The sequence below is a fragment of the Ictalurus punctatus genome, chromosome 15 (assembly GCF_001660625.3).
Source record: "Ictalurus punctatus breed USDA103 chromosome 15, Coco_2.0, whole genome shotgun sequence".
Taxonomy (NCBI): domain Eukaryota; kingdom Metazoa; phylum Chordata; class Actinopteri; order Siluriformes; family Ictaluridae; genus Ictalurus; species Ictalurus punctatus.
In genome coordinates, this window is record NC_030430.2 from 14,046,906 (window position 1) to 14,074,305 (window position 27,400).

The following is a 27,400-nucleotide window of genomic DNA, read 5'->3' on the forward strand; positions in this document are numbered from 1 at the left end:
CAGTCCATGTTAATGCCTATGAATTTGGAATGGGCACATATGGGTGTGATCAGGTGTCTTAAATCTTATCCGCATAGGGCCAGTGTGGCTGCAGGCTTAGCCATATTGGAGGCACACTTGATAGCTGATGGAAGACTAAGATGAACAATCGAAATCAGATGGCTCTTGCTTGGTTGGGATGAAAGCCTTTAGATACACCAGCCCTTTGTGGATAAGATTGAAGACCTGTGGGTGTGATGGTCAGGGGTCCAAATACTTTTATTCATATAGTGTATATTCATGTGGCATTCCTTTGTCCCACAAACTTCATATATGACTACCTTCTCCTTCGTTTTTTTGGTTGGGGGATCTCAGTCCCAATACATACCTTTACCTTTGGAAACCCCACTTTGAGAACCACATTGTAGCAGTTATGTCGATTAATTTAGATTAGAAAAATTAGCTTGTTAAAAAAGCACGACAAAGTTCACACTTAGGATTCAGAAACATTTATTAAAACAACAGGAAATGAACAGATCACATCTCTCTCATGCACAAGTATCCTTGCTACAATGAAAAACCAACAACTTAACAGATACAGCTACACAGTACAAAACAACTCGGCCATTTAGCTGAACGGCCACATCCATACACGCATCGTTAGAACTAGTTTTTAAAAGCATACGAAAATAAATTATATTATTATATCACATTGTCTCTACATTGCCCCTGCTATCTTTAGCATGTCGATAAGAATTTTTGGGAGGTGAATGCTTGATTTTCTTTAGACAGTGCTTTTACCCAGACACACTGCTGAACTGATGCTTCATCATCTAGATGAAAGAGAAATATACACTATATAAATGTAACAGGAAATTGTGCTCCAATTTAATTTGACCAAAAGGTGTTGTTTTGATGACTCGCACTGCCGTGATCATTGAGTGGTCCGTGCTTTCGTATTAGGAATCGCCATTTAGTGGGGTTTGGATTTAGACCCCGTGGCAAAATGAAGATATGAAGGAATTTGGCTTCATGATTCCCTTATAAGCATAAAGAATATTACTAAGCTAGACAAGTAGTGATATGTACACAATTCAAATCTAGTAAAATCAAGTACATTTAACTAAAAAAATAAAACTACACAAAATAGGTCCTACATTACACACACTCCATACACACATGAAACAAATTTAGTAATTCTTCAAATACAAGTCATTTTCGATTATTCTATTTTCATAAGTTATGATTTGTTTTATGACTGCAGAAATTATAGTCCAGTAAATAATCAGTGTTTTCCTTCCACTGTGTGGAAAACCCCCCCTCAAAAACAAACCATGTACGCAGACAAGTCAGCTCTTTAAGCAAACATTAATGAACCAAATGACGCATTCAAATTTCACATCGTTATTAAAGCAACTGAAATACATTTCTACTGAACTGGAAATGCCCTTAACAGAAGGGACATGGGGTGATGAGTAGTTCTGGAGATACATTTTCAGAGGTATTTATAAATGAGATTTGTCCTCGGAGATCAGTGAGGATGAAACACTACAGGAGTAAGAGGTAAGATATAGACAGAGACAGAGAGAGAGAGAGAGGGAGAGAGAGAGAGAGAGAGAGAAAGAGGACTGAAGTATACAGACCACTGAAGAAGAGTCATGATTGAGTAACATATTCGAGTGGAAGTCATATTACTGTTTACACATACCCACATACCACTGAGGCATCACCCAACCCCAACAAACGACCCCCCCCCCAACCACACACACACACACACACACACACACACACACTTTGCGATTACACAATTGTATACCTGCTATATATGAACTACAGGAATTGAGAAATTCATCTTGCACAATTCAGTTAATTCTGTTTTTAAACATTTGTGCTTGTTCTATGAGGAACCTACGTGCTAATGTGAATAAATAAATATTGGAGACACTATGTATTTAAACATCTAAAAACACAACCACATACTTTTCACCTATGACCTAGAGACTTTTGGAAAACAAAAAAAGACATGCAGCTTAAATTATGTCTCAGTTACATTTTGGGACAGTGTGGATAAGTGATTAAGTTTTTTTTATTACTAAAAAGCAAAACAACAACAACAACAACAACAACAACAACAACAAAAAACAAAAACAAAAACCACACTCCGCTGTGCTTTCACAGACATTTATTTAGTAAATGTCAATGAAAGACACCGCTTACTTACACCCTTATAAAACTAGGGACTTGGACATAAAATTTCAACATGATACACAGTCAAAATTTGTTTACTGTCCTAATACCTCAACAGATGGCACTATATTACTATTACAGCACGCACGCGCACACACACACACACACACTTGTCAAACTACCCTTGTGAGGACCATCCACTGACAATTATTAATGCAGCTAATTAACGTTATGCATGTACTCAAATCTAACCCTAACCTTATCGGTATCCAAACAGAAGCCTTTGCCTCTTTTAGATTTTGAAATAAAACCGGCAGGTTAAAAAAAAAAAAAAAAAAAAAAAAAAAAACCTCATGAGGACCAGCCAAATGTCCCCATAAGTTGAAAACTGTCAGTTATTCCTATCCGTGAGAGGACATTTGGTCTCCACCAAGATATAAAAACATGACCCACTCCCCCAGCACTCCCCCCACCATTACACACATCAGTAATATGGAGAAATCTTTTCAAAACCTCGAGAAGCATTTGTTAATCTAATGTGTTTGGGGTTTGGAGCCTCTGTTTTAGCAGTGTACACGTTTCATTCCTAACTGGCGCATTAAAACAGAAAAACAAAAAGATGGGTGAACGAAAATGTGGTTACGTGGTTAAAGATTGGTTCATACTCAATGCACATGCAAAGGTATTCGGTTGCTGTGTGTTTACAGAATCACTGTAAAAACCTAAGACACTAACTATTAAAATTCATAACAATATTAGTAATAATCATTAATTTAGTCATTTAGATTCCAGAAATTTATCTGTCAAATGTAGGTTAATAAATATAACCGTGTTTTTATATATATATATATATATATATATATATATATATATATATATATATATATATATATATATATATATATTTATTAAGAACTATGCATTAGTTCAAGATGAATGCATTTGAATGCATCAATTTGAACAGGATCTACATGTACAGAAATACAAGACTGAGCAGGGCCGAGTGTAGTACTGAATGAGGACTCGTGTTTATGTGAGAAAGTGCTGCGTTTTTGGACGGGAAAAGAGAAAAAGGAAAAAGAAAACCTGCTCCTTTGCATGTGCAGAGGCAAGCCTGAGCTTTGAGAGCTTTGACATTTAACAGCAGAGATAGACACCTGTCCACTCCTTTAGCAATCTCAGCAGTCCCTGGCTGGAGGATGCAGGATGGCTCCCTCTGCTGGTCTGGTGTTCTAGAGGAGGGAAAGCGAGGGAGTCGTCTAGTTGAGTCCAGTGTCGGTGCGGTAGCTGCTGTGGTGACCATCCGCCGTCAGTTGAGTGGTCTCTGTAGCTGATGAAGGCTGCACGAGGATGGGATCACCATCTGTGTGAGAAGGATGAGACATGGGCAATACGCGCGATTACAATGATTTATTTATTTTTTTACCAGTTTATTTTTTACTTTTATTATTAAGCGTTGGTAAGCATCCTAAATAGTAGCTGGGGCAACTGTGAACTGTCTTCTACTCAGGCTAGTAGCAGTAATTCAAGGTGACTTGTATAATTGTAAAGATGGCTTTGTCACTCACTTATTCTTTTCCACAGAATCAGTGCCCTCAAAAAACAAAACAAAACCAGAAAAAAAACAACAACAAACAAAACAATTGCATCAAAAATACATGATGCCTGTCTTCAAAATACTAAATTCAGCTGTCCTGACTTATACTAAAATAGTACAAAGTTTAAATGATCTGTTTGACCAAAAACCTTCCAAACAGTTATTTAGTAGCACAAAAGAACTGGATCATTGCTTTTTCATTTGGTCATCAATCCATTACCAAACGTGTGTGTTTTTGGAACCTGCTTAACAGTTATTAGGATTCATAATAACACAGGGCTATAAATAATACTTAAGGTGATTGATAATATGCAGATCTCTCACCCATGAATATTGATTTAAAAAAAAGAAGAAAAAAAGCAGGAGAAATAACCCACATGACAGTCCTTTCAGGATTTTACAATCAAGGAAACTCCAGAATATTCGGAGGAGTTTGCAATTTTTCAAAATTACCACAGATTTGGGTCATGATGAGTCATGTGACATCACAACGCGCATTCAGCCAAAGCCCTCTTCGATTTACGTGCTTCAAACGTTGAAGGTCTCATTTACCAATGGACATCACTCGTGCAAAACAATTTCGTGCAATTCCGCAGAAAAGCACAAAAAAAACCCCCTAGAACAACAATTTTTTATACCACAAACATAATAAGCATAATGGAACAGAAATAGATCATATATGTTGCCAACTTCATTGAAGTTTTTGAGATAGTCCTCACTGCATGAACTAAAAGTCCAGGGGGTGGAGGTGGATCTGATCCAACTCCTCCTACTAGCCTAACCCTAAACCTCTAAAACTAACCAACACAACACCGTACAACATGAAGCAACCTGAAAAACATTTAATTGTCTCTACCTCCTCAACTTTTGGCTCGATTCCACCCGGGAAGAGAAGCTTGATCAGGACATACTCAATCCTGCTGACATTTTGTTCTGCAGCTGAGAGCACTTGAAGTTCACAGTGTGTTGATCATATTATTTTTGCTTCTTCTTATTCGATTAGAAGCTCAGGGTACTGACTGTGTGGAATTTCATATATTCTATGTGTATCCTCCAGTTTCCAAAAACATGGTGAAAGGTAAAACGAAGGGTGAGTCTAAACTGCCCCTAAGTGTAAATGAATGTGTGTGCTACTCACTGGCATGCAATCCATTTACATTTATTCATTTAGCAAACACTTTTATCCAAAGCAACTTACAAATGATCCAGCATTATGCCCATAATTTATTGCAATAAGAATTAGGTGGTTAATTATAATTATAATCAGTTAACATTGGCTTTTAGACAAGGGAACAGCGCTAATCAAAGTACTTCTTCTAGGTTAAAGTCAATATTTAAATTAGTAAAAAACAAACAAACAAACAAAAAAACTAGTAGTCCAATTTCTGCTGCTTACTGTTTCTGCTGTTTACTTCTTGTTGAATGTGTATTGAAAAAAAGCACTTGTTCTGTGGTCTCACCTCTCTCATCCGCTTTCATCTGAGCCTCCAGGTCCTCCGGGGAGACATAAAAATCAGGATCGTGTTCCATAGGAGGTCGCGGTTTACACTTCCCACAGCAGCAGTTACAGCAGCAGCACAGACAGCAGCAGCAGTAGCAACCTGTCGCAATGCCGCAGAAGATGAACAGCGCCTGAAATGTACAGATCGTATTGAATAAAACATGAACATTCCAAAAAAAAAAAGTCAGACCTGCTATGATCAATCATCTTGAAAACATCTGCATGTTGTGGGTGTGTGTGCATATATTGTGCATATATTATATTATATTATATTATATTATATATAAATAAATAAATAAATAAATAAAAAGTGTGTACAGTGCACACTCACTTTGGCCCACCAACTGGACAGCACAAAGTATGTGTTAACGTTCTCCTCTCCAAACTGCTCAGCCACGTAGAGGCCGAGAGAGCCGTACTGGTCATAGATGTTGCGTTTCGTGGGATCATTGAGGATGGCGTTAGCGTTGTTTATCTCCTTAAACTTCTCCGCTGCTTCTGGGTTATCAGGGTTTTTATCCGGGTGAAACTTCAGAGCTAGTTTCCTGTGATGTGAGCAAGAGAGGTAGAATGAGATAATGAATGAATGAATGCCTTTTATTGTCACTATACATATGTACAATGAAATTAAGAGCCACTCCTTTTTGTTCCGTGCAAACATATACATTCAATACACAAGAAGAATAAACAGATAATACACAGATAAATAAACAAGATAAATAAACAAAATAAATAAACAAGATATACAATATATGCAAGATATATGCACGATAGATAGATATTAGGGTGGATGGCGGAGGTACTATGAAATGCACAGTTTGAGACAATATATACATATGCTGTGGACTCAGTACATGTGTTTGTTTATCATGGTAATAGCTTTCGGGAAGAAACTATTCTTAAATCTACTAGTCCTTGTTTTGATGCACCTGTAACGTCTCCCTGAGGGCAACAGATTGAACAGATCAAAGCCAGGGTGAGAACTGTCCTTAATGATAGTTTTTCCTCTGCTGAGGCAACGGGAAGTGTAAACATCCATCAGGGAGGGGAGAGGGCAGCCAATGATCTTCTGTGCTGCTCTTACTACCCTCTGAAGCCTCTCCCTGTCTGCTGCGGTGCAGCTACCATACCACACCGTGATACAGTATGTCAGCAAGCTCTCGACGGACGAGCGGTAGAAGATCAGCAGCAGATTGGAGTCCAGATTGTACTTCCTGAGAACCCTCAGGAAGTGTAGCCGCGTTTGAGCCTTCTTGATAACCGCTGTGATGTTGTCCGTCCAGGAGATGTTAGCAGAGATAAGGACGCCAAGAAACCGGATGGTGTGGACCTTCTCTACACACTCACCATTAATGAAGAGGGGGGCCAGCTCCGTGTTGTGTTTTCTGAAGTCTACAATAAGTTCCTTGGTTTTCTTGGTGTTTAGAGTCAGGTTGTTCTTTGAACACCAGGCTGCCAAGTTTAGGACTTCCTCTCTGTAGGCTGCCTCCTCTCCTTTTGAGATAAGTCCGACCACTGTGGTGTCGTCAGCAAACTTGATGATAATATTATTGTTGTAGACTGGTCTACAGTCATATGTGTAGAGACAGTACAGGAGGGGGCTCAACACACAGCCCTGTGGAGAACCTGTGCTCAACGTGCGAGTGGAGGAGAGGTGGGGCCCGAGTCTCACTGTCTGGAACCGGTTGGTGAGAAAGTCCTTTATCCAGGCACACGTGAGGCGGGGGAGGCCAAGGGTGACCAATTTGGTGACGAGAATGTCCGGAATTATTGTATTAAAAGCCGAACTGTAATCCACAAAAAGCATCCGTACATAGCTCTGTTGCTGCTCTAGATGTCTCAACACGTAGTGGACAGCTACGGCGATAGTATCCTCTGTGGATCTGTTTGCACGATAAGCAAATTGAAAAGGATCGAAATCTGGGGGGAGGTAGTCCTTGATGTGCTGAAGAACCAATCTCTCAAAGCACTTCATGATAACTGGAGTGAGGGCTACAGGACGATAATCATTCAGGCTAGTGGTGGGCGATTTCTTTGGCACTGGAATGATTGTGGCTGATTTTAGGCAGGACGGGATGACTGCTTGGGCCAGGGAGAGATTGAAAATTCTGGTAAAGATGTGGGCAAGCTGGTGGGCACATGATCTGAGCACGTTACCAGGTACACCGTCTGGGCCAGCAGCCTTCCTGGGGTTCACTGCCAGAAACATCCGTCTAACATCGTGTTCCCTCACAGTAAGTAGAGTGGTGCAGGAACCAGAAGGGGATGGAGGCAGGGCTGGACTGGTACGGGGGCCAGATGAGGGTGGAGGTGGGGCTGGAGCAGATGAGTGCTGTTGTTGTGATGTTTCAAAGCGAGCGAAGAAGCAATTTAGCTCTTCTGCCAGAATCGCACTCAGGACTCCTGTTGTCGCCTCACGGCCTCTGTAGTTCGTGATGTTCTGTATACCCTGCCACACCTCCCGTTTATTTCTGCTGGACAGGTGGGACTCTATGCTCCTCTTATAGGCCGCCTTAGCTTCCTTAATACCGCCTTTCAGGTTGGCACGGGCAGCTCTGTACAGAGCTCTATTACCAGACCTGAAGGCAGCGTCGCGGGCTTTGAGTAGTGTGCGGACCTGTTTGGTCATCCATGGTTTCTGGTTTTGGAAAACCCGGATGTTTTTTTCCACAGTCACATTTCCGATACAGAACTTGATGTAGTCCAGTACCGTTCCTGTTAATGTTTCTAGCTCTTGATGTTCAAACAAATCCCAGTCTGTCTGTTTGAAGCAGTCCTGTAGTTTGCAGAATGCATCATCAGGCCAGGTGGTAACAGTCTTTATAGTGGTCGTGACACTGCGTCTGAGGGGGGTGTAGGCAGGGGAGAGCAGGAGGGAGAGATGGTCTGATTGGCCGAGGTGGGGGAGAGGTATGGCTCTATACGCGTGCTTAATGTTGGAGCACGCGTATAGACTTTCCAACCGAACATGTATGAAGGTGATTTACATATATTATATATATAAATAATATTAATGACACGCTTTAGATGAATTGAAACAACTCCTCCATCAGCCCTATGTTGAAACTATGGATTCCTGAAAAAAGAGCTAGGATAAATGTGCGCAGTTGTGGAATTATACTATCATAACAAAGTCTATATGCACTTAATTACAATCTTTAGATTTTCCTTTACTGATAACTGTCGAAAATGAGGTTGATGGGAAAAAGGATACCCTTAGAGCAAGGTTAAATATAGGTCAACATTTATTATCATTCATTTTTGATATTAACATCTTGACATACAGGTTTAGATGTTCGTCAATTGCGATAAACGAAAATCTACTACAATTTGCAATAAATGTCATAGAGTAAGGCCGGATAAGGACAAACTTTTGAACTCAACTGGAGTATATAAAGCATATAAAGTGTATATATATATACATACACACACACACACACACACACACACACACACACACACACACACACACACACCAACTACATTTTCTGACTATAAGTTGCAGAGGTTCTTTTGCCACCTAGTAAGCATGTAAAAGTTTTACAAACTCGCGTGTAAAAAATACACACAAACATTAGAATCTAATGTTTGTATGTATTTTTTACAAGCGAGTTTGTAAAACACACACACACACACACACACACACACACACACACACACACACACACACACACACACACACACACACACACACACACACACTGCTGCCTCTGTTAATGAGAGAGACATGACAGGAGAACAAAATGTGAGCGCTTATGAGAACATTTCACCCAAAACATGTTTGGATCTAATGATTAAATCCAAACATGTTTTGGGTGAAATATGATTTTAATTCATTCTTTCTTCTGAATTCTTTCTCTTGAAACATAAAATTCAGAACATAAAGTGCAATCGCAAGATGTCTTAAATGGTTTAATCTTAAATATACAATTAGAAAAATCGAGTGTCTTTTTTGCTACCTAGGCCTGTTTTAATTCATGAATGCACGTACCACAGTTCCATTATTGCATTTTGTTGCCACAATTTAAAGACTACCCAACCCCCATTAAAAAAGAAAACTCTTTTTCTTTTATATATATTTCTATTACTTGAACTATAACCCCAATTCCAAAAAAGTTGGGACAGTATGGAAAATGCAAAAAACCACAACCCAACCAAACAAAAAGAGTCATTTGAAAATTCTATTCTCTCTCTACTACATTGAAAACACATTATTAACACAGTATTTAATGTTTCACAGCTGATCTTTGATCACAAACTGTACTGAAACTAACCAAAAAAAAAAAAACTAACCAAAATAAAAACAACAGTTCGACATTTAGGTAAATCTATGTGCATTTATAAAATATTTCTGTCTGCAAAGATGTCAGACTGCATTATTCAAGAAGAATGTGAACATGTGAAAGGCTTTCCCAGACAAAATCACATGAACATAATCGAATAAGACAAACAGGAGATTTCAGGAGATTTCCCCTAATGAAAATTCTTTAGTAAAGGACTAACAGGGACGATGTTCTGATTGAAGTCACTGTTAAGAGTTAATATAACGTTTACTTCTAAACACTTACACTTGCTCACACACATTACTGAGTTTCTTACCTGTAGCACTTTTTGATGTCATCTGGTGAGGCATTCTTAGTAACCCCCAGAACCTCGTACAGGGTTTCCCCTGATGTGGAGAGAGCTCGCTGTCTTTGGTGGTCCATTACTTGCACTCAAACACCATATACACACACACACACACACACACACACACACACACACACACACTCTCACACACACTCACACATACACTGCTGCCTCTGTTAATGAGAGAGACATGACAGAAGACCAAAGTGTGAGTGATTTGATACCAGCCTTTAGTTCCTTATAGTTAAATTACACAAATGATCATAAATGAGCAGCTGGAGGACATAATTATTTCACGTTTTTTTTCTTCATTTTTACAAAGAGCCATTCTTTAGCTGACCACTTGACTGATCTACTCATCATGTGGTTTCTTTTATGATTCGTCGGCTTCCTGATTGGTTTCAGAGGAAGTTGCAGAATGAGTCGCATGATATGATGATGCATATTACTCAACTGACTCTTTCAGAGTTCTTCTGTTCAAACTTGAGTGTCACTTACTGATGCTGTAGCTGACACTATGCCCTATTTTCAAAGTCTGCCATCGTAGTGGTGTCCAAAAGCATAGTGGAGAATGTCCAGTGAATTACTGTAATCCCATAATGCACCATGATAGGTAGTTTACAAACACAGCGTGGCAGTTCTGTGAGTGGGGTCCGGGCAACTTTTCACAAGTTATTATATGCATTATTGAGTTTGATTAGCATGTAATTTTCATCATGTTTAACTGGTCATTTAAATCGAATGGGTTACCCTCAGTAACTCAAAAACCAAGTAGCCCACAAACAACATCAACCTGGACCTGATGTGTTTCGCCAGTGAAATGTTCAGGAATAAAAAGCTTTACGGCTCTAATAAATAGATATTATTGAACACATTTAATTAACATTCATGAAGTAAACCTGTGCAGAAGGGAGATTTATTCTACAGCTAATAGGGCTTTCAACAATCTCTGTATAAGTGGCTACAAAATACCCATATTGCACTGCGTTGTTATCTTCAGTAACCATTTTATCTTGGGCAGGGCCGTTTGACGTTGCTTCTGTTAATTCGATCAGCAAAGACTTTCAGTTCTTCTGTGGTCATGTTTATGATTAGATGTATATAGATATAATTACTCAAACCTCTCGCTTATGCCTCGACAACACCATTTATTCAACAAATCTGCATCTTTTCCTCTTCTTCACAGCTCATCTTTATGAACAGACCAACAGTTTGACCTCAGTCAAGCATACACATTTTTCTGCAATGTTTAGGAGTTCTTTTATTCTGGGGTTTTTGTTTGTTTTTTGTTTTGCATAAAGAAGCTGGATGGAAAACAGCATACTAATTTCTGTCCTCTTTAGCAGTGCTTTGTGTAGTGATACCTTAATTTTTCCAATGTATGTACAATAATGAATCGGGGATTATTTCCTACACAGTGTGAATGTAGTAATGAGGAGAAAGCATGCAACAAATACATCACAGTAAATGAAAATGGTAGACACAAAGGACCCAACAGCTATGTCCATTAACCGATTAAGTTCCAGCAAATCATGTCAGAAGATTTCCACACACAGAAAAAAAAAAAAAAAAAAATTAGAAGAGAAGTTATTCTTCTCCAGTGGCCAAGGTGAACTTCTCAGCATGTGAGAAATTATTCTGAACCATTTAAACTCATCTAGTTCTAGAGATAAAATATGATCCACATGTTTGGCTTGACAGCTTCAAAATAAACTTTTTTTCTGCAAATGTAGTTTCTAATGACTTCTTCATAAAGTGCTGTGAAAAAAATATATGCATATCTCATACTAAATAGTTTTAGAGCTTCAAACAAAATACATCAAAAAAATCAAAAACCTATCACTAATGTAAAAACTAATTGCCACTTTAAACTTAAAATCTGGTTAAGCCACCTTTGGCAGCATTTTTTTTGGTAGAGAGCAGAATTCATGTTTCCCCTCAATTATTACAAATTGCCCAGGCCCTGAAGCAGCAAAGCATCCCCACATCATCACACTTCCACCACCACACTTGATCGTAGGTATGATGTTCTTTTTGTGGAATTCTGTGTTTGGTTTATGCCAGATGTAACGGAACCCTGGTCTTCCAAACAGTTCCACTTTCAACTCATCAGTCCTCAGAACATTCTCACAAAAGGTTTGAGGATCATCAAGGGGAGTTTTGGCAAAATTCAGATGAGCCTTAATGATCTTCTGGGTTAGCAGTGGTTTTCACCTCATCACTCTTCCATGGATGCCATTTTTGCCCAGTGTCTTTCTGATAGTGGAGTCATGAACAGTGACCTTTATTGATGCAAGAGAGGCCTGTAGATCCTTTGATGTTGTCCTCTTTTGTGACTTCCTGGATGAGTAGTTGCTGTGCTCTTGGAGGAATTTTGGAAGGTCGGCCACTTCTGGGAAGGTTCACTACTGTGCTGAGTTTTTCCATTTGGAAATAATGGCTCTCAATGTGGATCTTTGGAGTCCCAGAGCCTTTGAAATAGCTTTGTAACCCTTCAATCACCTTCTTCCTCATCATTTCTGGAATTTCTTTCAATTTTGGCATAGTGTGTTCGCAAGTAAGACCTTTTACCCAACTTCATTCTGTGGAAAAAGTTCTATTTAAGTGTTGATTTGATTGAACAGGGTTTGCAGTAATCAGGCTTGTTTGCGTCTAGTCCAGCTGAACCCCATTATGAATGCAGTTTCATAGATTTGGGGAATTAGTAACAACAGGGGCAAATATATTTTAACACAGGCCCAGTTGGTATTTGATAACTTTTTTGCCTCAATAAATAATCATTTAAAAACTGTATTTTATGTTTACTCGGGTTGCCTTTGTTTTCTCTAAGATATTGTTTTAATTTCTGAAACAATTTAGTACGCGATATACACAAAAACAGAAGAAATCAGGATGGGGCAAATACTTTTCCACAGCACTGTATCTCTGAATACCATAATATAAAAGACCATATGATTTCCACTATTCAAGGAACATGAATAGAAACTAAGAATTAAGATGTTCAGATATAAACATGAAAATGTGTTGACAGATGAGGAGAGATTTGGGGGTATTATAATAAAATTTCAAAACAATTGAAATGTTTTTGAACATTTGGTGCATATAGTTTTTAGAATTTTAAGAAATAGAACTCTAGAAATCATGTTGTTCTTGTGCCCGGTGTCCAGTGAGCATCACTACAGTCACATAAGTCAGCTCATTGCACTGGACTAACAGGAAATATGTGGAGACAATTCACAATAGAAAAAAACTTGCCAAAAAACTTAGGAATCTCCAGGAGCTTTTAAAACCAAACATTGCTCAGTTAGCATTGACGCCTTTATCTATATATCTATAGTAAAACTACAGTTTAAAAAACCCCCCAAAAAACCAAAACAAACATAATAAAATAAATAAATAAATAAATAAATAAATAAATAAATAAATAAATAAAGGCAGGCCTGATAAAAGTAATAGAAAACTGAAATTTAGAAAGAAATTAATTCCTTTTGAGGGATTTTATATGCAGCCAGTAACAGCAAGGAGTGCAGTTATCTGGATTAAACAACAGTACGTTTCTGTCAATACAACAAGAATAATTTATACATCAAAAGTCGTGGATTGGTTTGCTTTTTATTCCCTTCAGTTCTCAGGTGCAAGGAGGATGCAAGTCTGAAATTTACAATGAGGGGAAAAAAGCCAAAGAATGAAATCATGTACACTCCTAGTATGTAATGCATGAGACGTCCAATAAGAAGTGATAGGGATGGCTTCACTTTCTGCCAGTATACACTTTGTGAAAAACGCAGTCTCTCAATGCAGTTATTTCCTGCCACTACACTGAACAGGTGGCTCATATTTATCAAGTTTTCCAGAGAAATAGACAGCTTATACACACACACACACACACACACACACACACACACACACACACACACACACACACACACACGCAACATTAAAACCATCTGCCTAATATTGTGTAGGTCCCCCTTGTGCCGCCAAAACAGCTCTGACCCGACAAGGCATGGACTAAACAAAACCTCTGAAGGTGTGCTGTGGGTTCTGGCACCAAGCCTTTAAGTCCTGTAACTTATCAGGTGGGTCCTCCATGAATCAGACTTGTTTGCCCAGCACATCCTACAGATTCTCAATCGGATTGAGATCTGGGGAATTTGGAGGCCAAGTCAACACCTTGAACTCTTGGTCATGTTCCTCAAACCATTTCTGAACAATTTCTTCAGTGTGGCAGGGTGTATTATGATGCTGAAAAAGGCCATTGCCATTAGGGAATAACGTTACCATGAAGGGGTGTACTTGGTCTGCAACAATGTTAAGGTAGGTGATACGTGTCAAAGTAACATCCGCATGAATGCCAGGACCCAAGGATTCCCAGCAGAACATCACACTGCCTCCGCTGGCTTGCCTGCTTTTCATAGTTAATCCTGGTGCCATCTCTTCCCCATTTAAGCAACACACACACACACCCGGCCGACCACATGATGTAAAAAAAACATGATTCATTACCAGGCCACCTTCTTCCACTGCTCCATGGTCCAGTTCTGATGATCACGTGCCCATTGTAAGCACTTCTGGCGGTGGACAGGGGTCAGCATGGGCACTCTGACAGGTCTGCGTCTACGCAGCCCCAGACGCAGAAAGCGTCGAAGCACAGTGTGCTCTGACACCTTTCTATCATATCCAGCATTAACACTTTCAGCAATTTGTGCTACAGTAGCTCTTCTGTCGGATTGAACCAGATGTGCTAGCCTTCGCTCCCCACTTGCATCAATGAGCCTTGGGCGCCCATGACCCTGTCGCCGGTTCACCGGTTGTCCTTCTTTGAACCACCTTTGGTAGGTACTAACCACTGCATACTGGGAACACCCCACAAGACCTGCGGTTTTGGAGATGCTCTGACCAGTCGTCTAGCCATTACAATTTGGCCCTTGTCAAAGTCGCTCAGATCCTTACACTTACCCATTTTTTCTGCTTCCCACCCCTCAACTTCAAGAACTGACTATTCACTTGCTGCCTAATATATCCCACCCCTTGACAACTGCCATGGTAACAAGATAATCAATGATATTCACTTCACCTATCAGTGGTTTTAAAGTTAAGGCTGGTTGGTGTGTGTGTGTGTGTGTGTGTGTGTGTGTGTGTGTGTGTGTGTGTGTGTTTATCCTTATTGTATTGTCTTATGTAAAAGGTTACATAAATACTTTGTTTTTGTGATTTCACCTAATCCAAGTCTGGTATATGCAGAAAATGTGATTAAAATTTGTACTTGCACTGTTTCGTATTATATTATACTATATAATATTACTGTATTATTCCACTCATGGAGTCATTTTTATACTCAATAGCTACTCTACACATGTCTACAAGGAGTTTGGCCTCATCACCTAGACATCAATACAGTAGCTCCTTACAGCAGCTAGTTAAAATAGCATTAGCTGTGCTGATGGACGAATGACACCTATTAAACTCTCAACATGTCTTCTACAGTCATTCAACCCACCTGGGGCAACTGAGAAATCACTGCTGCAAACAGTATAGCTAGACTGTCATTGTCTTTTATACAGGGGTACACTGTAGTCTGGTCTGGGGTGAATTGCGTTTTATACTTTTTATTTATTTATTTGGACACACTACTGTAAAGCCCACCTACCAAGAAAACTGATTAAGTTTAAGTTAGTTAAGTAACACAAAGAGGGACCAATCAGGACGCGTGCTGCGTCACTCTCTCACCATGTCTGCCACTCTCTCAGTTTCTCCAGAGCCCGTCTAACATTAGAAATGACCATCATACTCTCTCGCTCACTCTAAAAAAAAAAAAAAAATCAATTTCCGGGATATTGTGTATAATTTGCAGGCTATTAAAATGCGAGAGCCTCCCGGAACTCCAGGAGAGTTGGGATGTCTGGATTTACTAAAGCTTGGCAAACATGTTGGAGAAGGAAGTCATTTCAAAAGAGCATTTTCTCATCCATGAGGAAGCCATTTTCCCCATCCATCTTCCTCTGTGGTGCTGTGAGCTGGCTCCCTGAGGCTAATCACTCTGTCGCAGAGCATTAGCGGATTAGTTCTAGTGTACCAAGTTATTTCTGTCACCTCCCAAACCCTGAGTGCCTCTTAATACGAGAAATGAAAAGTAAGCATTGATAGCAAGTTGAACAGCTGGTAGCACTTCTTGATTCTCAAAGTCTACTGAATTCATCCAGTCTGGGATGAGAAAAAAAATGGCATGTTGCTAAGTTATTCAGGCTAAAGAAGAAGCCTTTATTTGTCACATATACACATTACAGAACAGTGAAACATTTTTTTCCCCACATATCCCAGCTTGTTTTAGGAAGTTGGGGTCAGAGCCATGACATGGCGCCCCTAGAACAGAAAGGGTTAAGGGCCTTGCTCAAGGGCCCAACAGTGGCAGCTTGGCAGTGCTGGGGCTTGAAAACCTGAATAAAGGGTGGGTAGTATGAATTTTTCTTGACTAATGTAATTCCTCTGATCACCACTTCTCTTCTACATCAGCTAAATACAAACCATCCATAAACACACATAATTAGACAAAATCATATTGGTTTCTTCCAATGTGTATGTAAAATGTGCTTGGGCCCACACAATTCATGCTCCGTTTCCGGGATAGGTTCTGGATGCACCGGATCCCTGACAAGGATAAAGCAGTTACTGAGGATGAATGAATGCACAATTGGGAGTACTGCAAGGTTCCATTTTAGGACCATTTTTCCCAGCCTGCACATGAATGTTTACCCGTGTATACATGTTTCTTTGATTCAGATGTAGGCAAGTACATTTTGTATAATCATGGGAAAGTTAGTGTACAATTTCTCAATTCTCAAATACACTACATGGCCAAACGTATGTGTACACCTGACCATCACACCCCTTTGCTCCCATTCCAAAATGAGGGGCATTAACATGGAGATGTTTTCTGATGTAATAACCTCCAGTTTTTTGGGAAGGCTTTCCACTAGATTTTGGAACATGGATTTGGGGATTTGCCCATTCAACCACAAAAGCATTAGTGAGGTCAGGCAATTATGTCAAATGGGGAGCCCTGGTGTGCAGTCGGTTTTCCAATTCATCCCAAAGATGTTCAGTGGACTTAAGGGTCCTTGAACTTGAGTCCTTCAACATCAACCTTGGCAAACCATGTCTTTGTGGATCTCTCTTCATGCACAGGGGCATTGTTATGATGAGACAGGTTTGGACACATTATATCCAGCTAAAAAGTAAACGTCATGCTACAGCATACAAAGACATTTGTGTTCTTCAACCTTTGTGACAACAGTTTGGGGAAGGAGCAGATGCCCAGGTGTCCACATATTTTTGGCCGGGCATATAGGTAAAATGCAAGGTAGGTAAACCAAAAATGTGGAGTTATAACGTAGGCACTGTCTGGATCCTACCCTTGGTCTTAAGAAGCATGACAAAGCTGTGCTATAGATTAAAATATTAATCCAGCTCAATTGAGATGTATTATATATTTTAGAAACCTTCTCACCTCAGCTCAGCTAAGACATTTCTAGATGCAATGATTCTCTCATTTTCTTGTGAAAGCAACACAACTCTGGTTCACTTCATAAACAATCCCGAAAAAGCTTTGATAGGATTTCACATCACAACTGCTGTACACTTTCTAAACATACTATGTTGAACTTTGATCATTAAATGACATTCAGGTATTCACGGTTTATATAATCCACAACAAATTCTGCCCTTCCACCTTTTAGAGTAATCAGTCATGTTCCATTGCTGCAACTAACGATTATTTTCATAATCTATTAGTTGGCCGATTATTTTTTCGATTAATTGACTTTCAGTACCATTTTTTCGTTTATTTAAAATAAAATTCACAAACTGAGTGTTACAAATATGAACTTCACACCTTACACAACTGTTTGTGCAATTATATAAGACTGAAAAGAACCAATACACAAAGACACACACCAGAATATATATTATTCACTTAGGACTGTAGTTTAATTCAGTGCTTTTTGTGCATCCATAAAAAATAATGCATAAATACATATATAATATAAACAAATATATAAGTTTATATTATATAATAGTATTTATGCATTACTTTTTTATAAAAGGTAACATCGATATAAACAGTAAACTGAAGAAAGTCATTGTCGGTGACTCTGGGTGTCTGCTAAAGCTAGCGGCGTCGCATAACTTGCGTATGACATCATTCTCCGTCCACTAGGAAGCGGATTATACTTCCGGTTAATAAAAAAACGCTCGTGTTCTATTTGAGATGATATTACCTTTCTAAAATTCATAGACTAGACGGTAGAGTACACGGTGCATAGTGCAAGTGTACAGTACGTCATTTGGGACACAACTTTAGTATTTACTCTCGGATACGTGTTTCAGAACAGAACCAATGCAGTGAGTTACAATACAGTTTAATTTTTCTTCATCATAGTATTCTGTTGCTGTCATATAGCCAGTAAAATGCATAACTCGATTTCAGCCCGAGCGGCTGGTATAAATGGGCTAGCAGGGCTTAGCCTTCCCTGTCTTTCAAATATAATCTATCTATCTATCTATCTATCTATCTATCTATCTATCTATCTATTTATTTATTTTTAAAAGACACAGTTTTATTTTTGGTATTCATAACAAGTTTGCTGTTAACAAATGCGGATTAGTTTGGATTTGTTGTGGAACCAGGCACAACAGCACTACAAAAGACACAGTATGGTATGAAGCAGCGAGGCAGAGATTTCTTTCTAATATGGTCTGCAGAGTCACGCAGCACATCAGTGATGGTCGTGTCACGTGATTTCAGATAGTTGTGGGTGTAACATTTGGGAAGTGTGAATGAGGTGGAGTGTGTACTCTATCATCATCATCATCATCATCATCATCATCGTCGTCATCATCATCTAATTCCCCTAAAATAGGAGGCACTGAAAGAAGATACACAAATTTTTGTGTTTTTATGATTTAAAAAAAAAATGACAACTATGTATGTGTGTTTAACAATAATCATTCTTCTATATAAAAATCATTCAATGAGACCTCGTGATATAATTAAAGTTACATTTATATAGTGCCTTTCTAGACACCCCTAGCGCTTTACATAGTGTGTAATGACGGCATACAACGTCAGCCATAGTACACCAGCACACCCACCACACAGCAGCTATTAGTGGAGAGGAGAGTATGGCATAGCCATTTCAGAGATGGGGATGATTAGGGGTCATGATGGAGAAGGGCCAATGTGAGGAATTTCGCCAATGGGGGAATAATGCACTGCTCTGCCCTAAAACTTTTGTTGTCCGGCTGTTAATAGATATTAGATTAAATATCTAATACTGCAACCAGCCGCCACTGAACCCCAGTACATTACATATGCTGCATTCGACTTAACTCGGATGTGGGAAGTTGAAACACAGAATTACTGCTGGGGGGGAAAGGGGGAAGAGAAAAAAAAACAAACAAACAAAAAAACAACAACAAAAAAAGGTCGCCTCCATGTTCATGTTTTGGTAGCAAAACGATGTAGCTAGCAAACTATCATGAGTGATGCGTAATTACCTCCTCAAAACAGCAAGCTGTATAGTCAGCGTTACAGATTTTCCAAGCGAATACGTCTGTATGTTGATTTATCTCTATCTAATAATTGTAAATACAGTATAACTCATTTAAAAGGTAAGAGGAAGTGTGTAGCCATGTTGATTTGACGTCACGTGCTGAACTCGGGCTTGAGGAGTGGAATTCCGAGCTGTGGGAGAAATGACAAATTACAACCTTGAGACAAACGCAGCAACCATTCCACCGGCCTCAACATGCTGCACTCTTTTCCCTCCTCGTCCCCTCCTCCACCCACACTTTCTTTCTGTATGACCATATGGACAGCCTAAATCCTGTCTAGTCCTCTGTATAATCGCTCACTTTATTTTTGTTTTAACATGGTTCAGGATGAAAACTATTCTGAGAACATGCACCTTATGGCAAAGTTAAACAGCACATGAATATGAAAGTTTTTCTTTTTTTTTTTCTCCCCCATTACACCCACCTGCCACCTCTCTTCGCTCCACTGGATTATTCTCTGTCCTCCTCGGCATTGTCCTTTCCTTGTTTATGTGATCCTGTGCCACTCTTTATGTGGGCTGAAAGATGAGAGCTGTGTACCTGGTTGAGCTTCTGCCCTGCTTTGAATCATCTGTTGACTTTCATGCCAGTTCAGCATGAGAGCAAACACCGTTCTTTGGGAGTCTGTCATTTCCAAACACACATTCACACACGCACAGGAAACCTCAGTACAGAGCTTTTTCTTTCCTGGTGTAGTCTTTTGAATAACAGGACACTGGGACACATCTCCCTTCTTCCCATTATCACTTCATCTGCTCTAGACATTAGGCAATCTAGACATCCTGCTTTTTTTTTCTTCCTTTTTTAAACAAATTGAACATTTTTCAGATAAGGACACCTGAATGCAAACATCAGGAATTCAATGAGTATTCATCAAGAGATGATGAGATTTTTGTTTGAGAGACTGGATGTAGGCAATACGAGAACACACAACCGTTGCCATGGCAATTAACACAGTGGCAAGTACGTGGATGTGGGGAGTGTTTGGTGGTGGGTGTGTGTCTCTTAACAGCCAGAACTCTATGTTATATGAGATTTTATTTATATATTATATATATATTATATATATATAAAAAATAAATAAAATGCCCAATTAGCACAATCCAAGACGTATTTAAATCTCAACAGCAACATTTACAAGCATTTTTAACAATTTAAGTTATTTTTTGTGCATTTTTTGGTTATTTTTAAATCACAATATGGAAGCAAGTTCATCAGACTTGGGGGTGGGGGGAGCTTTCCTGTGGATTTTAAATCCAATGCTGGAAACCCGTGATCTAATAAAAATAATGTCTTATAAACTTCAGTACTTTGCAATTACATTTTTATGCATATTTATATTATGTAATATGACATACTACTGATCGGAACGTCATGAGTTCAAACCTCAGCACCACCAAACTGCCACTGTTGGGCCCTTGAGCAAGGCCCTTAACCTTCAACTGCTCAGATATATAATCATATATAATGTAAATCGCTCTGGATAATATACGTTTGCCAAATGCCATAAATGTAATGCAAATGTATTAATATTACTATAATATTAAACATTTCATGCAAGTGCACTGTTTGAACATCGGAGGTCCCAATCTGTGCATCCCACAGAGTTAAAAGCAGGAGGAACCTGCACTTGTGCAAGGTACGATAGCTCCGGATCGCGATGACTGACACGCATTACAGGTTGTATGTTCCCACAAAAAAAATGACACCAACCCCATGCCACTGCAATCTACAGTGTTCGAGAAAGAGTTCACGGAACTCTGGCATTTTAGCCGAATTTGGAGCTCTATTTCTGGTTAAAATGAAGCATCAGGCACTGCTACAGAGCTCGTTATGTTTCAATCGATCACTTCCCCCAGGTCAGAGACTTTGTTCATTCAATCACATTTTTGGGAGAATTTCTACATTTATTTATTTATTCATTTTTAAGATATTGTGACCATCTGCGATGGGTTGGCACTGCATCCAGGGTGTCCCCTGCCTTGTGCCCATGGGATAGGCTCCAAGCTCCCCGCGACCTTGTGTAGGATAAACCGTAAATAAAATGGATGGATGGATGGATATTATGACCCTGTAGTACATTTTATTTACAATATTAAACTTCTGTTCATATCTCTTTTGGACTTGTTTAGTTTTACACCGACAAAAACCATGCAAATCCATGTGCATTTAAGATTCAGAAATAAAAAAATAAAAATAAAAATAAATGAATAAATAAAAAGGTTGAAAATATTCTGAGAATCTAATCTAATTGAACCAAATCGTGAAGCCAGTATCACAAATCAAATCGAATCGTGACTGGGGTGTATCGTTATACTTCTAATTCGCTAGAACTCAATTCTAAATCTTGTATGGTAGTACTACTTGTATTGTCTCCGCTTGATATATCACTTTGCTTGTATTACCTCATTTGTAAGTCGCTTTGGATAAAAGTGTCTGCTAAATGAATAAATGTAAATGTAAAGATGTCAGAGTTGAATAAACTCATTGGGCATATAACATGCCTGCATTAGTGTGTTGTCATCCCTCATATAATATCTACAATTATGCTTGGTCAGCCTGGTGCTGCTAAACAATGCTGTGGTTTGTGGGGTTTTTTTTTGTTGTTGTTGTCCCCAATCAGCACATGCTGAACTCATGACATTTTGCACCATAGCCATATTTCCTTTTCACTGAGCTTCTACTCCCATAATACTTAGCCTTACACTTACTGTGACAGAGGTGAACAAATCATAAACTCATTAGCTAGCCACTGAACAAGTGTAAACTCCAGTGTGCTTGCCAATCTTATGTTTTGTTTGCTGGAAACCAAATTGACTAGACCTAGAAGTAGTAGCAAACATAATGTAATAAAATACGGTGAGATAGTTCAGTGTATTAATGCAAACAAAGATAAACAAAGGACTAATATAGTACACTGTGCCTTGCTGATGGAAAAAAAACATCAAGGTTTCAGCTATGAGATGCGATGTTCTGTCCCCTCATCACACATAAAACATATTATTCGAGTCTCGATCACGTCTTTATTTTCTTCAGACATGTATGTTTCTACTTTGTGCTTTTTCCACTCAGCTTCCTCAATGTTTTCGTGCACCTGATCATTCCTGTTTCTGAACAGATTATCTGTCATTCATACACACACATAAATAAATAATTATACAATGCAATATAAATAAATAAAATAAATAATACACACACACATAAATATAAATATAAATATAAATATATATATATATATATATATAAAAAATAAAATACACATATACACACACTCTACCATCAGGTGGTAGGATTTTAGAAGCATCACACCTGCATCACACCCCCGTGAAACTTGATACTTTTAAACCCACCCAGCAAAGGAAACCTTTTGCTTGACAAAAGTCCACAAGAAGGAGGGTTGTCTGTTTATTCTGGTTGTTGGACCAACTTGTCCATCAGGCAACTATGAATTTAAAAAATTAATTACTAGACAAAACATTCGCTTCTCCCAGGCAACTTATATGTCCACCCTTGATTAAGTACAATCCGAACCTATTAAAATATTGATGAAACTAATGAAACGGATAATAACTGCGAGCCTAACAGTGAGCTCATAAAAGCAAGAAGCTATACGATTTACACAGTGTTATGTTTATGAACTTCACAATCATTATGGGAAAAACATTATACAGCCAAACACAAAACGGAAAAAGGGAGGATGGGAGATGTTTTTAAACTCAGCCAATAGTCATGTCCAGTACATATCAATGATTCAATGCCTGAGGTTTGTGCAGAGACAAAAGTGGTATTGTATACAGGTTTGATGGCTCCTGAATAAAATTGAAAGCAAACAAGGACAGGCCATGGCGTGACTTCACATAAACATCTCTTTCTTTGCTAGACACTTAGGGTGTTTTCACACCTAGAGCATTTGGAGGGCTAAAACAAACTCTGAGCGGTTCAGCGTGTATATGTGAACAAACCGAGCGTTCTAAGATCCCCCTGCCCCCCCAAAAGGACCCAAATGCAAACCGTACTCAGACCAACTCCAGAGGTGGTCCGAGTACGGTTTGTTTGTGGGTCCGTATGTGGTTCAATTTCTTCATGATATGTGAATGCAATGAGGTCTGGTCCGCTTTACGTTTCGTTTCGACATGTGTACCTGGAGGCTTACCATACCTGCAGCCATGTTCCGTCACAAAACTTTTCACCATGTCAGGTCGCGGGGTCATGTGGCCTCAGGAGGAGAGCTGTGCACTTCTTGTAATTTGGAAAGAGGATTGCATTAAACTGCAAAAATCCTCAACACATAAGAACATAAAAGTGTTTCTTTTGTTTTCTCAAAAAATGAAGGAAAGAAGCTAGAACAGAAGAGCGCTACAATGCCAGGTAAAAGTTTAAAAAAACCAACTACGACAGAAGTACATAAGCACCTGTGACAAAATGGACAAAAGTGGAGAGTCTGCAGAAATGAAGGATTCCTGTCCCTTCTATGATGACTTGGATGAAATTTTGTGTGCAAGCTGGGGTCTGAGATCACTTCATTACTGAGGACTTTTTAAAATGAACTATATGTGAAAACACCCGTACATGACTTGCAAGAGACTCTGTGCGTCCGGGTGAATGATGCTAATGAACGACTGCAGGTTAGGAGCTTCAGGTAATGTTCACATCAAACAGCAAAACGCAGAAACGTGTGATCTTAGTGACTTTAACCGTGGCATGGTTGTTTGTAGGCTGGTTTGAGTATTTCAGAAGCTGCTGATTTCCTGGTATTAATAGTCTATAGAGCTGACATGGATTGATGCAAAAAAAACAAAACAAAAAAACTATCCAGTGAGTGGCTGTTCTGCAGGCAGACATGCCTTGTTGATAAGAGGAGAATGGCCAGATTGGTCCAAGCCGACAGGAAGGCTACTCAAATAATCACGCTTTACAACCACTGTGAGCAGAAAAGCATCTCGGGCCAGATGGGCTACAACAGCAGAAGACCACATCAGAATCCAGTCCTGTCAACCAAGAACTGAATCAAGAACAGTGGGCACAGGCTCACAAAAACTGAAGAGCTGGGGGGGGAAAAAAAAAAAAAAAAAAAAAAAAAAAAAAGGTTTTTCCAATCTTCAACCGTCTGCTTTGTGTTGGATCACATTACAGATGATTGCTGTACAGTTATCTATTATTTATGACGGATCCTCTGCTATAATGACAAACTAATAAAACTTTTACTATTACTGTTTTTTTTCCTCCCATAAAATTGTTTCCAAAGTTCCATTACAAACTTATAGGGGTGTTACACCCACAACACATTGTTACATTTAATTCTTTCTAAGGACATGGTCAAATTCAAATGGCACGGTAATGAACATTTATTTGGCTCAGAAAACACACACGACTAATCAACACCAGCGCTTCTCCAGCTGCGTCCTCGCTTCCTGCTACGGAGCATCTGTCTTCCTGCGCTGGCACATTCTCGACACATTCTCAACCCTTGCACTCCAGCTTTGTCTTTATTCACCAACTCAATTCAAGACTATTCCGCAGACCCTTCAGAAATCATTTCAATCTCCGTCTCTGCTTCGGTCGACACTGACGAGACAAGGGACTCTCAAACTGTTAGCAGCCATGAAGCTCTTCCAATGTTAAATAAATCCCCTTATGATCACAGCACAGATTTATATTAGGGAATAATCCAATTATTCGCAAAAGCCAAACCACAGTTACACCGTGTTAAAATGTAGACCACGACCTACACAAACAAATTCTAACAATGTCACTATGGGAAGATAATGTTCTCTGCCATTGCAATGTCATTCATATATACATACAGATCTCTCCAAAAGTATTGGAACAGCAAGGCCAGTTCTTTTGATTTTGTTATGTTAAAAAAAACAAACAAAAAAACGAAACAATGAACTTTCTTTTACTTTCACACTATCCGGTGTTACCCAGATGAGTATGGGTTAACTTCAGAGTCTGGTTCCTCTCAAGGTTTCTTCCTCATATCATCTTAGGGCGTTTTTCCTTGCCACCGGCTGGCTCAATAGGGATTAATCCACACACTTAAACTGTATCCTACATTTATATGATTTGAGACAATATCCATTGTAAAAAGCACTATACAAATAAAATTTAATTGATTGAAAAAAAGTTATACACTTGGGTTTAAGGTCAGAATATGACTGAGATGACAGATCAGAAGTACAGCTTTCATTTCCTGATATTTACATCTAGACATGTTGAACAGTGTAGAACATGGTACCTTTTTTTTTTTTTAAGCCATCCATTTTTCAAGTAATCAAAAGTATTGGAACATATAACTAAAAACCCCCAAAACAACATCCATGTGACATCACCAACAACCTCCACAGTGCAGGGGTGAAGACATCACAATCCACCTTTTGAAGAAGACTTCAAGAGCAGAAATATAGGAGCCATACCAAAAGATGCAAACCATTAATTCAGAAGTCTACAGAAACATTGTGTCTGCCAATTTAAAAGAGAAATGCATGAACGTATATGACAAGACTAATATTATATATATAGTTTTGTCATATACGTTCATGTTCATTCAATCATTCATTCATCCATTCATCCAACCTCTAACCGCATTATCCTGGTTTAAGAAGCAGACTATCTTTTCTCCTCCAAAATAAAGCACGTTTTTTTCTAATTCTCAAAATGGTGAAGAAGAACCGAAAATGTCACACTTCTGACACTAAAGACCACTGAAAATGAGTGAAAAACACACCCACCTTAGCACTTACCATACATCACACAGCACATTCTGTTGATTTGCCACGTTTTGCCGTTTAGGTTGATAAATACGCTATGTTTTATTTAAAAAAAAAATCATTATATCCAGGCTGTTTCTACAAGCTAATCAATGAGAGATGACCGTAAATATCCCACGAACAAGAGTATACAGAAACCACAGCCCTTCACCATCATTAACACAGAACACAATCACAAGGCTGGGAAATATTCCTGAAGTGATAGTGTGACTTCTGAGGGACAGCTTTGTGTACAATATTTTTGGTGAAAACGTCAAACGATAATGTTAAAATTATTTGGTTTAAAGTTACGCAGGTCACAAGACACTTGTATATAAAATAAATAAATAAATAACAAGTGTCTCGAAGTGAAACAGAAAATGAAAGGACTATTCTTAAGGAGCTCGTGTGAATAAACAAGTTCACTCGAGTTGAAATACTAACCACACAACAGATTATAATGTTGGGGTCATTTTACATTGTGGAGTATTTCCACAAATAGTTATAAATTCACCAGATATTATTATCATTAATATTAAAATGTGTTTAATTCAATATTCGGAGACAATCTTAAAACTTTGACCGGGTTAATGTGTTATATATTTTGCACACAGGATTTAACCGACCAGCTGGCATTAGAGACCTTAATCTGCACTGTCCCGGTCCTAAACGACTCCCGACTCCCTACACCAGCGCACATCACAGGCTGTGAAATACTAGCTTCTAAACCATATGCAGTGTACTATATTTAAAAACGTAAGTAAAATGAGATTCACCCAGACTGACTGACTGACTCACTCACTCACTCAGCAGCCCATATTCGTCGGTTAGCAGCAGTTTTAGTTGACAAGGCTAGCTGTCAGCGCTGCTTCATAATCCAATCCTAGCATAAATGCTACCGTTAGCTAATGAAGGTCCAGGATTTGAGACGCTGTGCTGAACTACATCCAGCGCGGATTTTCTTACCTTTGTGAGAAAGGTGTAAACTTGTAAAGAGGTCGTCAGTGTACCGCTGGGAAGACTTTCCGGGACTTGTTTTCCGTGTGCAGGAGAGGCGTTATTCAAACATTCATACGCACCGGAGATCATAAACGCTTCGCCTAGCTTAGAGGAAGGACTCGTACACTGACGTCAGGGGCGGAAACA

The 27,400-nt window shown here is 39.0% G+C and overlaps 1 protein-coding gene across 1 annotated transcript; it reads right to left on the reverse strand.

Moving 5' to 3' along the window:
* Nucleotides 1-472: 472 nt before the first annotated feature.
* dnajc5ab (DnaJ (Hsp40) homolog, subfamily C, member 5ab) lies at nucleotides 473-27,400 on the reverse strand. Its single transcript, XM_017487639.3, has 5 exons — nucleotides 27,221-27,400; nucleotides 9,864-10,066; nucleotides 5,596-5,809; nucleotides 5,224-5,395; nucleotides 473-3,529 (listed from the first exon to the last, which is right to left on the reverse strand). The coding sequence occupies exons 2-5, from the start codon at nucleotides 9,968-9,970 to the stop codon at nucleotides 3,426-3,428; spliced, it is 597 nt and encodes a 198-aa protein (XP_017343128.1). The 5' UTR covers nucleotides 9,971-10,066; nucleotides 27,221-27,400; the 3' UTR covers nucleotides 473-3,425.